This window comes from Hydra viridissima, unplaced genomic scaffold (genome assembly GCF_058129835.1).
Source record: "Hydra viridissima isolate aposymbiotic clone 2 unplaced genomic scaffold, HvirCarnegie_v1 scaffold_10, whole genome shotgun sequence".
NCBI lineage: Eukaryota > Metazoa > Cnidaria > Hydrozoa > Anthoathecata > Hydridae > Hydra > Hydra viridissima.
The window spans coordinates 13,809,896-13,822,224 of NW_028324309.1; the positions used below are offsets into that span (position 1 = coordinate 13,809,896).

Below are 12,329 nucleotides of genomic sequence, written 5' to 3' on the forward strand. Positions count from 1 at the left end.
TTATAATGCTAGGATGTTCGACATTTCAAAAAGCTAATAAACATTTCTAATGGCATCAAAATATGACATGTTGAATCATTACATACGAGTTACAGGATGTTTTAAAAGACACACGTTTTCGCAATGTTAATATTCAGTTTTCTGTAATGAATTCATTTAAAAATATACTTTCACAATGTAACCTTCTAAATTAATTAGGTGAATATGCCCAAGTAACTACTTTTGCTTGTTAAAAACTCATTTTCATACTTGCAAAGGTTGTAATAAGTTATATAGTAATAGTAAAGTTTTGTTACGCATCAGCAAAATGATAATGGCGGTCTGTTTTTTTTTTCAAGTTTGGTTTCAAGATTGGTCTGGAGCAGACTTGAAAAAATGACTTGAAAATTCAAAAATTCTCGTTTTTCAAGTCTGACTTCAGTTCAAGTTCGCTTCTTGCATTCCGTTCAAGTCAGACTTGAGATTTGAAGTCTGACTTGAAATTTCAAGTTGGGTTCTTGCATTCGGAAGGAATTTTTGCTCTCTCAAGTCTGGTTTGAAGTCAGACTTGAAAAAGGTCTATTTTTAGCGGTTTTCAAGTCTGACTTGAGTTGAAGTTCGCTTTGTGCATTCGCTCAAGTCGCACTTTAGGTTTGAAGTTCGACTTCAAATTTGAAGTTCGGTTCTTGCATTCCACCCTAAATAAATTTCAATCAAAGCAGAACTTTCCCATTTTAGAATATTATAATTAGTTATTTTTATTTAAGTAAAATATTGCAGTATAAAAGTGTGTAAATAATACCCATTACCCATGGGAATAAAAGTAAGGGACTGCAGCATCCCTCTGCTGAGCTGTAAATAATACTTTGTTAAATTCATTCAATAGGTAGTATTTTGTCCCATTCAGTATGCGTATCACTTTATCCAAAAATGATTAGTCACACCAAAAACACCATTAATTAAGCTTGAATGTTTTACTGTAGTACTAGAGACTGCTATCTATTTAAGCATGGAATTTTATTTTCCATAACTTCAAAAATTGCTACAAAATCAGAAAAAAACGTTTTTAAAAATTACTTTTTACATTCGAAAACACAATAACATCCATTGTCATTACGGTCATAGAGCAATAGGATGGATGAGTCAGTCAGTTGAGTTCTTGTTTCTATCACTCTTTGTTACAGGAAAACTTTGAATATCCTTACATCGATGCTTGTATAAGAATCTGAGTTTGTCCCATTCAATAATCGTCCCATTCATTAAGGTTCTCCCCTACTAGTATGTAATATTACTATTACTTATTAAAAAAAAGTAAATCAGCAATATGGCACCTAATTTATAAATTATAAGTTACACATCGGTTATAAACTAGCTTTAAAATATGTTAGGAAAGAATTACTCTAGTGAATAAATGAGCATTTATTAATTTTGTTTAAGTGCTCAGGGTTTCATAGGGTGTGGGTAGGTATTTATAAATATTATCTTTGCTTCTAACACTTCAGTTCAGACTGAAATGATTCATGAGAACTAAGTGATTCCCCCATATTCTCATAATAACAACCAACGCCAGGTTGATGCTTCTGTTGAAACGCCTGAGCCTCTAATGAAGAAATTACATTAAGAGATCTTCAACCAAAATCAAACTGAAAACTCTGGAACAATATAAAAAACAACTGGAATAGTTTAAAAGAATGTTTACGCAATTTTTAGGCTCGCTCTTTTTTTCTTTTCAGGTATTTGAACCTGAACAGGAAGACTTACTTGAGCTATACGTTATGAAAGCAAACGATATATACTATAGTCTTTGTCCTGAGATAAATTCTATGATTTTTGTCCTTAGGAGGTCGGATGCTCTGCGTAAACATAATTTTTTGCCTGCAGCAGAAAACTCCCCACTCAGACAGAGTTACAATTTGTAGGGTGTCGTTGGTTTTTAGTATTTTTGAATCGGTATCTGAAATTTTCTATTTGTTCCCCTCAAGCAACACAATTCACCGCACTAATGCTTTAATCAACAGAACGTTGAATTTTATTTTTGACGTTTAAAGTGACCGCTGCAGACATATGGAATAAAGATGAGTCCAGAATGCCAACTTTGCAACGACCAGACCGGTCGTTGATCGGTAGCATCTACCAAAAGATGAGCATTAGTGATTGTGGCTTTGGAAGTTAGTGCGATTGGCGATATGATGCCCCCCGTATTTTATCTCTCCTAGAGTTAATTTAACTTCAATTTTATTCGTAACGGAACAATAAGGTTTCAGCCAATTTCTCGGAATAAGGTTTCAGCCAATTTCTCGGAATGGATGACTGAGAAAAGTTTTCTTTAAGTTTACATCTTTATATGTTTTCTTGATTGTTTCTTAAAGTTGAGGAATAGTTGCTCCTTGTTTTTGATGTAAACGCAAGTGAAAACACCTTAAAAAAATTTCCATTTTGTTTTGTTTAATGAATTTTTTTTTTATTGAATTAAATAAAAATTGGTTTGTTAGCAGAATAACTCCGTCAAAAACAGCTGATAATTTATACCGAAAGCATAATTAGTTATTAGCATTTTAATAATAGTTTTTAAAAGAAAAACAAAATTGAGAGTTGAACAAGATATATATTTAATTATACAATATAAAAATAATAAAAAACATTAATTTCCTAACTATTTCAATCTTATTGTTGTCACTGTAAATATCTGCGATTTTATGAGTGTAGAACGAAATAAATTACGTATTATTACCTCAAAAAATCATTTCAGGTAATATACAAAGGAAATCCGAAAATGCTTCTGTACATAACACACCTTTCAAAAACATGGCTCCATTTTTTTTTTTATAAATTGATTTCACATGTGTTTTATAATTTATAATTTACTTTAATTAGAAATTGAAAAATTCCAGATCTGAATCGCTTTTCATGGAAAGTTAAAATAAGTACTTAATAATAAGGGAGGACTAGTTAGATAAGTTTTATTACAAATTTCCAAAAGTATATGTTGCAAACCTTTCTCCAAAAACCTGAAAAACTCTGAAAATCGAACCTTAAAATGCCCTGTAGATAAAAACTAAAAACATGGCGCTCAAACCACTTCACAACTTACGCTTAACAAGATTTTAAAAAAGTATTTTTTGGGTAACAGTAACAATATACTTTTCGCGAATTAAAAATTTAGTCGACTAAATTTAGTTATACTAAAAAGTTAGTCAACTAAATTCAGTTAAACTACAAAATTACTTCAATAATATTAGTTACCCTAAAATGTCAGTCGACAAACTTTAGTTATAATTAAAATGTAATCGACTAATTTTAGTTAGACTAAAAAGTAAGTCGACTAAATTTAGTTACAGTTTTCTTAGTTAAGTTTGTTTTTTTTTGCGTTAAAGATTTATAACCCGCTTTGTAACGCGTCTGCGCGCGTTTAGTAAATGCGTGCGTTTAACACGTACACGAGCGTTTGTGTATTAATGTAATATTGTTATATTATGGGTCAAGGAAGCTAAATGTTTTACTAAAAATAGTATTTAGAATTTTAAAGTGCACAAACGCGCGTTTTAACGCGTACATGTGCGTTATACGGGTAACTAGTGCATGTGAAAATAATTTTAAGTTCCTAATTTGAATTCCTTGACCCCAAAAACCCCTATTTTGATGTATAGTATATGTTTAATGTACATGTATTTAGTAGTTGGTATTTTTTGCCGCTTTTTAACCTTTTTAACTCACTGTGCGTCGCGCAGATAGAAAAAAAGGAAATAGCCTTACAATTAGAGAACTATTTAACATTTTGAAGTAATTTTTTTAACAAAGCATCAATTATGAGATATTGTTTGTTTATATATATTATATATATAAACAAACAATATATAATATATATATTTATAAAAAAAAGTCCGGTCTTTTTTAAAACCGGTTTCATTCCGGTTTCTTAGTTTGTTTATCCGGACTAATTCGATTTTTGATTAAAAAGATATAAAACCGATAGTTTTTGATATTTAAAACTCTAAGTCTGATATATCAGTTTATCATTTTTAGGGGTTACATGCATTTTTAGTCTCCAACTTATATTTTAATGTTAAATAAAAAAGGAGATAACATAAGTATTTTATTACAAATAAAAGTAAAATAAATACTCCAGAAGTTCCATTCCCTTCAAATGCAGAATAAAGGTTCTGATGCTAAAATAGGTTTTTAACAATATGTGGCTATGAAAATAGCCATTTTTTAAAAGTTGCTTATCGATTACAGCTGATGGTTTATTGATGCTTCCTTGATTTCTTTTCTTAATACGAACCATTACTCTTTATCTTCCTAAAATTATTTAACAACAAACATTAAAATTTTAAAAAGTTTTGTTATTGTAGTAAATAATATAGTTTAAGATATAAACTATTTATTGTAAGAAACTATCTGTTATCAATATCTAATTCTAATAATTATACATTCAAGAAAATACTCTCTTCACTGTAATAAATAGATATAATTGAAATATAATTAAAATTTTTACTCCAGACTTGTCTCAGCAATCCTTATGTGGAGCAACATTTAGTATTTACAACAAGCCTTCAAGAAATGCACTATGCACCACTAAGTAGAAATAGGACTTTAGACAAATCTTTGAGGAAAACAAAAACATGGGAAACCATTTACTCCACCCAAGGAATTATTTTTTGCATTTTCTATGAAAGGTATATGTTCTGCGACGTAAATAAAAAAATTCAACGATAAAACATAAATTCTTCACAAAAAAATTGTGGAATGTTTCCTGAGATCAGGGTTGGGGCAGCATTGGGCGATTTTCACGGGGCACATTTGGACGCGTTGCGCGGATCATAACAAACTTATCTTCAAATAAAATTATACAAAGTTTAAAAATGGTGCGCAATTATAAAAAAAAATGTGAAAGATTTATAAACGAGGAAAATTTAAAAACTGCAGTGAAACATGTTTTTGATAAAACAATGAAGTTAAGAGAAGCTACAGGTGTATTTGGGTTCTCTAAAAGTACGTTAGCTTACAGAATAAAAATGATCAGAAATAATAGAAAATCGAAAAGTGATAACTTTTCAACCAAATATTCTGTGAATCAAGTATTTACTAATGCAGAAGAAGCTATGTTAGAAAATTATATGTTGAAATCATCAAAATTAAATTATGGTTTAACTTATTACCAAGCTAGAATTTTAGCATATGAATATAGTAATGCTTTGAAAAAATGTCCTGAACTATGGGGCCAAAATAAAATTGCTGGCATTGAATGGATGAAAGGATTTATGATAAGACACAAAAAGCTTTCTCTGCGCAAACCAGAAAATACAAGTCTATCAAGAGCAACAAGTTTTAACCAACAAAATGTGAATGAATTTCAACTCAACTTAGAGAAAGTACTCTGTAAGTCAAAATATTCTCCAGAACGCATATTTAACATAGACGAAACAAGTGTCATGACTGTTGTGCAGGCACCAAATGTCATAGCTCAGCGTGGTCAAAAGCAAGTTGGTCAAAACGTCTCAGCTGAAAGAGGGCAGCTTGTAACTATGTGTGCTGTTATTAATGCAGTCGGAAACACTGTACCACCAGTTTTTATTTATCCTAGAGCAAGATTTCAAGAGCGTATGCTAACAGGTGGACCTAATGGTTGTGTTGGATTTGCTAACAACCCTAGTAGTGGATGGATGACAGGAGAACTTTTTATATGAGTGCTCAAACATTTAAAGTTCCATTCAAAGTGCAATAAAGAAAACAAGATTTTGTTATTACTAGATAACCACGAAAGCCATTGTACTATTAATGCAATCAACTTTTGCAGAGAAAATGGAATTGTTTTACTTACATTCCCACCACATTGTACACATAGACTTCAACCTCTTGATGTTTCAGTATTGGGTCCTTTTAAACAAAAACTTTCTGTATCTCAAAACGACTGGTTGTTAAATCACCCAGGAAGAACTATAACAATTCATGATTTAGCCAGTATAGTAACCCCTGCATATAATAGCTCATTTACACCAAATAATATTACTGCAGGGTTCAAAAAATGTGGTATTTTTCCTTTTTCAAGAAATGCATTCACAAATGAAGATTTCGACTGTTCAGAAGTAACAAATCAAAGCCTTAATTAAATCTCTTATCAATCTAGTAATAATGACAATAATAAAAAAAGCTACATAGATTTTAAAATTTTAAATGTTAATGATCATTCTATAGTAAAAACTTTTGAAACTACTGTGCCAAACAATGAGCCTCTTCATGCATATAAAAACTCAACTGATGAGCCGTCACAGCCATCTGCACCAATTTTATCTCCTGAAATAATTAGACAATACCCAAAAGCACCTCCAAGAAAGAAAACATCAAGAGGCAGAAAAAAAGGAAGATCAAGAATTTTAACAGACACACCAGAAAGACCACAAAAAACAGAATCTATAGCTTACACAAAACAGAAAATATTTAACAAGCATATCAACCCCCCCAAAAAATTAATTAATGCAACAGTCTCTAGCTCTACCTGTATGCACAATAAAAGTAATTCTTATTTGCAAAATAAAACAAGTTTAAATTTTAAAGACAAGCCTGTTGTATACACAGAAAAATTGAAAACAGAAGCATTAAATCATGGAGATTTTTGTTTAGTCCAATGTGCTTCAACAGTTAACAATGCAACGTTAGCTTTTGTTTGCAGAATTGAAGAAATAAATGGAAACATTTTGGTTGTTAATTTGTTGAATAAAAAAGTAGGATTTAATATATTTTACTTTCCTGATATACAAAATAAGTGGTCGGTGCCGATTGCAGAAGTCTTAGCTAAACTTCCTATGCCAAACAATGCAGGAAGCATTTCAAGAGGTTCTGGTATAATATTCAAATTTGATTTTTCTACATTTAAACTTGGTTGAATGTTATGAATTCTCTCAATTCGAACAAAAAGAAAAATTTTATGTTTATCTACATCCATTTTATATTCACACTCTTTGCTTTCGTTATTAACATCTTTTTATTAATAAGAGTGATATGTGATTGAAAAGCATTTTCATTTTAGTTTATTTGAATATACAAAAAAACTCATTAATGGTTTGAGATCTTTATAATTATGTTACTCCTAATAATTTTGTTGATTCTGTTATTGTTAATAATTACTGCTAAACGAAAAAATTAGGCTTTAAGAAACATTTCTTGTCTTTTTACTATATTTCCTAAACTGCCCCAACATTGTCCTAAACTACCCCCTCTTGTGGGGTAGTTTTAAACAATAGGTAGCTTCAATTTTAAGAAAAAAAAAAACCATAATTTATTTGAACTAGCTCGACTTAGCTTTTTTTTGAAGAACGAATGCCTAAATTACCTTTTTCAGAAAAAAATTTAATTTTTTGTCAAACAGTACGAAATCTGTAATATCTTTTTAAAAAAGTGTCCTAATGTGCCCCCCTCTCCCCTACATTATGTTTGGGAAACTCCGGGGTAACTTTATGAAGTTCCTGCATTTGAATCTTTGGTTTTATAGAGACTCATTTTTTTTTTAATTCAAAATTTAGTTAAAACAGATTAGACAAGACATAAGAGCGACTGTACAAAGACATAATAAAAATATTTGGTTTAGAAGGATTTCATAAAGCAGCAATATAAACTCTAGATTGGATAAATTAGTATTATTAAATTCAGTAATGTCTTTATTCATCCAAATAAAAGCAGAAAATAAATATAAAATTAACTAATTTAAATTTGAACAACTTGCTCTTTCATTCATATCAAAAAATCTTGGATATTGTTTCAAGAAAAGGGTAGATGACTCATCGAGTACATTACCGTTCATAAATATAGGAAGATCTAAATTATTAAGATAACAATTGGCTAAAAAAAACTGAGTTTTATCTGAATTAAAGTTCACCAGCCACTGTGAGCCCCATGCTGTAGCAGAAGTGAGATCCTTTTCAAGCTCAAATGCCCCCTCCAAGCAATCAGAGAGTGTTGGCTTCTTATCATGACAAGAATAAATAGTAGTATCATCAGTAAACAATGCTACCTTAGATATGAGAATGTCTGGAAGATCGTTAATGTAAATTAAAAAGAGTATAGGGCCAAGGATTGAACCTTGAGGAACCCCTGAAGTTACAGAATAAGAAGAAGAGTGCTGTCCATCAAGGACAACTTTTATACTACGATTGGAAAGGAAGGATTCAATAATCTTAAAGATGTTACCAGACACACCGTAAGAAGAAAGGTTATGGAGAAGACCAGCATGCCAAACTTTATCAAATGCTTTAGAAATGTCAAGAGCAACGGCCTTAACCTCTCCACCTTTATCTAATGCACGATAAAACCTATTGGTTATTACTGTTAGCAAATCAGCTGTAATTGTAACTGAACAAGAAGATTGAAATTCATATTGGTGATCAGAAAGTAAGTTATTAGATTCAAGTCGAGAGATTAAGTGTTTGTTAATTAAAGATTCAAAAACTTTGCTTATGATAGGAAGAAGACTAATGGGACGGTTGTTGGACAAATCAGATTGCTCTCCAGAATTTTTGAAAATAGGGATAACAAATGCTGGTCTCAAGCAGGCTGGAAAACAAGACTCTGATAAGCACTTGTTAAATAGTTTTCAAAGTATCAACGACATCTCCGGAGAACACTTCTGCAAGACTATAACAGGTATGTTGTCCGGGCCACAAGCTGTAGAAGAGTCTAAGCAGGAAATCACTTTAGATACAGAAGCTGGAGTGATACGAATGTCAAGCAATGGATCAACCAGTTTGACGGCTATATCAGGTAGAACGTAACTAGTGGAATCAAGTCGATACTGATGAAAAATTCTTAGAAAACAACTCAGCTTTGTCTTTAGGTGAGGTGACAAAATCTGAACCATACAAAAGAGGTGGAGCTACAGATTTGCCCTTATTATTGATACTAATAAATATTCTCCAGAAGTCACAAGAGCCTAATTTTTGTGATGAAATACGAGATTTCATGACCTGAGAATAACAGGCTTTGGCGTTAGACAAAACCTTTTTACAATGGTTTCTAGCAGTAATAAACAGACGTCTGTTTTCTGGAGAATTGTTTTGTTGATAGATATGGAAGTAATGATTTCGGTTGGCAATTGCAGCAGCACAATGTGAGGAAAACCAAGGAGAAGAGTGAGGTTTGACTTGGAATCGTTGATTGGGAATAAAAGATTTCATGCCAGCCTGAATCCACGAAGTTATGTAAGAAGCAAATTTGTCAACAGGGTGCGATGATAGGGGGATTTAGATGATGAAGAAGAATGAGATAATAGATTTAAAGAGATCAAACAATGAACAGAAGCACCTAAGGGTGAGTGAGGAGAAACTGAGCACTGACTAGGATCAGAAACATGACATTAGTCAAGTAGAGAAGGAAGATGATTCGGGTTGTCTAGAAAGAGAGTTGGAAAGTTGACTATTTGAGTTAGAGATTGAGAAAGGCAAAAGTTGTGGGCTTTAATGCCTGCTACAAGGATGTACAAATGCACAAATGAATTAGAATAAGTATTACTCATAATTAATGCTTGTTTCATGCTTACAGTAGTAAAAATTGATATCAATTAGAGTAAATTGTTTAGAAATTACCTTATAATCTTTGAAATATATAATTTCCTTCATAGAAACTTGTGCTGGACATTGGAATTTTTTTGTGTCTTGCACACTAAAATAACTTTTTTGACAAGAGTGTTCAGTTTTCTAAAATCATTCAAGCAATACTTTAGTAAGGTAAATATTTTTTATTAAAACTATAACTTGGAATTCATGTTATAAACAATGGAGTTTACCTTTGCTTTTGTTTTAATCTTGTATGCTTTCTTTCTTGCATTATTGCGATCTGTTCCATGTGAACAATCCAAAACTTTCTGTGCTAAAACTATGAAAGGCACGTCTGCATAAAATCCTTCATTTTCCCATAAAACTTTGTGATTTTCACTATGTACATCTAAATGTGACACGGTCTGCTTTACACTGAAAGCGCTTATACAAAAAATGATACAATAAGTTAACCAAACTTCAATGAGAAAAATTTGGATTTACAGTAAACACTTAATAACTCAAACATTCACTTCGTAAATTCTAGTAAAGTAGAACCATTTTACAAAGAACCATATACAAAGAAATTGAAATAAAGTTTGACAATACAATGACATTTAAATATTAACAATATTTAAATGTCATTGCATTGTTGCTACTATAAGCTACTGCTCTAAATGTTCAATTTAGAGCAGTAGCTTATAGTATAACATTTACTAACATGTATTGGAATATTATATTTTGAAGCCACTTTTTTCATTTACATCAAATATTTTACATCAAAGAAAGTAATTCTGGTTTATAGAAAATTTAAAAAAGATTTGAAATCTGAGGTTGAAGTCTGAAGTCTGCCATGAACTATTTAATTTTAAAAAACAACCTGTTAAATTGGATAAAAAATAAATACAAAAATTTCTTACCTAAGGAGAAGCAAGATTAATAACTGCAAAATAATTGTAACTTAATTGTAATTGTAAGAGACATTATTTCAAAGCTGAGAAAAATAATTGTAACTTAATTGTAATTGTAAGAGACATTATTTCAAAGCTGAGAAAGGTAAATGAAATACATTATAAATTGAAAGTTTATAATGTATTTCATTAAGAAGATCAAATGCTGTGATGAATTAAAAACTTTATATATATATATATATATATATATATATATATATATATATATATATATATATATATATATATATATATATATATATATATATATATATATATAAGATTTTTTCTAAGTGAGTGGACTCTCACCTGTAACTTTAAGTTTTATGATCTCAATAATTTCTTAAATGGTATATGATAAATTAATAATTATAAGATATAGTAGTACAAAACAACCATAAAATAGGAAAAAATAGGATTTTGTACAAATTTTTTTAGTGACTTTTCATATTTAACTTTTAGAGTTTTTTTTTTTTTTTTTGCATTCAGTTTTTAATTCTCTATAAAAAAAAAAAAAAAAAAAAAAAAAAATTATTTTTAGTTTTTTTAAACTTTTGACATCTTACTGGTTTTTTTTAAGGTTTCAAAGTATATGATAAGTGTTAAATTTCTATATTATTTTTATGCGAAATTAAAATAATAATGTATTTAATTGAATGTAAAACTAGAAATAGAAAAAAAAAGGTTTTTGCATTGCATTTTTTTGCTGATATTTTTATTTCTTAAACATTGATTGAGCATGTGGTCACAGAGGTCGCCTCGTTTTTTTTGAATAAAATTAAGCTACTGCGAATTGACTTTACTGCTATACAAAAAAATTGAGGCGACCTCTGTGACCTCATGTTTAAAAATCATTTTTACTACTGTGAGTTTTATTTAAAAACCGACTAAATTCTGTGAAGTAAATGAAAATTCCGTTCAATAACATCAGTGGCGTACCTAGGGTAAATAGCGCCTGGGGCAAACACCGATCTCGCGCCCCTCTTCCCCCACATAAAATGCTTAATTACAATTTTTTAATAAATGATGAGACAAACTTTATTTTATATAATATATTTATTTTATATGATATATTATTTCTTAATTTATTTTATATAATTCTCGCTTATTGTATCGCAACCAAGCCTCTTTTGCGCCCCTTTCAGGCTGGCGCCCATGGCACGTGCCCTGCCTGCCCTACCCTAGATACGCCACTGAATAACATACAGTAAGTTTTTATTTGATTTTGTTTTACCTTGCGATGGTTGGTAAGCGAAAGATACTATGACCCACGATGAGGAAATTAAAATATGTTTTAATTATGCGAACTTTGTTGTTACGTCATGCTAATATTAATTAGCGTTGCGTGTAAACTAATCTTATGTTGTTGTTTTCGTTTATTTCGCACGTGCTTCAAAAGTTTAAAAAAATGCATGAAAGTAAAAGTAAGTTTGTAAGTTTTTTTGTTAAAATAATTATAAGATTGGAAAGTAATATTAAAAAATGTTAAAGCGAGACGTCATTGACATTGACTGAGAGAAGAAAGTAAATAAGAATTAAATAAAAATTAATTAACTTTTTTGTTATTGACGTTGCTAATCTGTTCTTAAAATATTAATCCTGCTGCTACTCGCCTTTTTATTTACAAAAGATAAAAAGGAAGTTTAACTTGCTATTGTGTATCTTTATACTTAGTTTATTGCTAAATATTTGCTTACTTATATTTTTGAATTCATTTATTATTAGTATTTTCATGGTACGATATAATGGTATTACACATAGTACTACTTATTGTACAATATAATATATCAATTTCAATATATTTTACTAATATACCATGGTATATAAATAAATTTAAATTGATACATTATATTGTTTGGTATAATGTCATTTGATA

At 30.1% G+C, this 12,329-nt stretch overlaps 1 protein-coding gene, 1 long non-coding RNA gene and 1 pseudogene across 2 annotated transcripts; 1 reads left to right on the forward strand and 2 right to left on the reverse strand.

Annotated features, from left to right (window-relative positions):
• Positions 1 to 4,018: 4,018 nt before the first annotated feature.
• On the reverse strand, positions 4,019 to 10,176 carry LOC149883214 (uncharacterized). Its single transcript, XR_016444543.1, has 3 exons — positions 9,755 to 10,176; positions 9,555 to 9,665; positions 4,019 to 4,278 (listed from the first exon to the last, which is right to left on the reverse strand). It is a non-coding gene; the product is annotated as an uncharacterized LOC149883214 (long non-coding RNA).
• Positions 4,995 to 5,734, forward strand: LOC149883215 (uncharacterized). The gene is made up of 2 exons (XM_090065415.1): positions 4,995 to 5,592; positions 5,650 to 5,734. The coding sequence occupies exons 1-2, from the start codon at positions 4,995 to 4,997 to the stop codon at positions 5,664 to 5,666; spliced, it is 615 nt and encodes a 204-aa protein (XP_089921541.1). The 3' UTR covers positions 5,667 to 5,734.
• LOC149883216 (uncharacterized) lies at positions 8,566 to 9,537 on the reverse strand (annotated as a pseudogene).
• Positions 10,177 to 12,329: the final 2,153 nt, after the last annotated feature.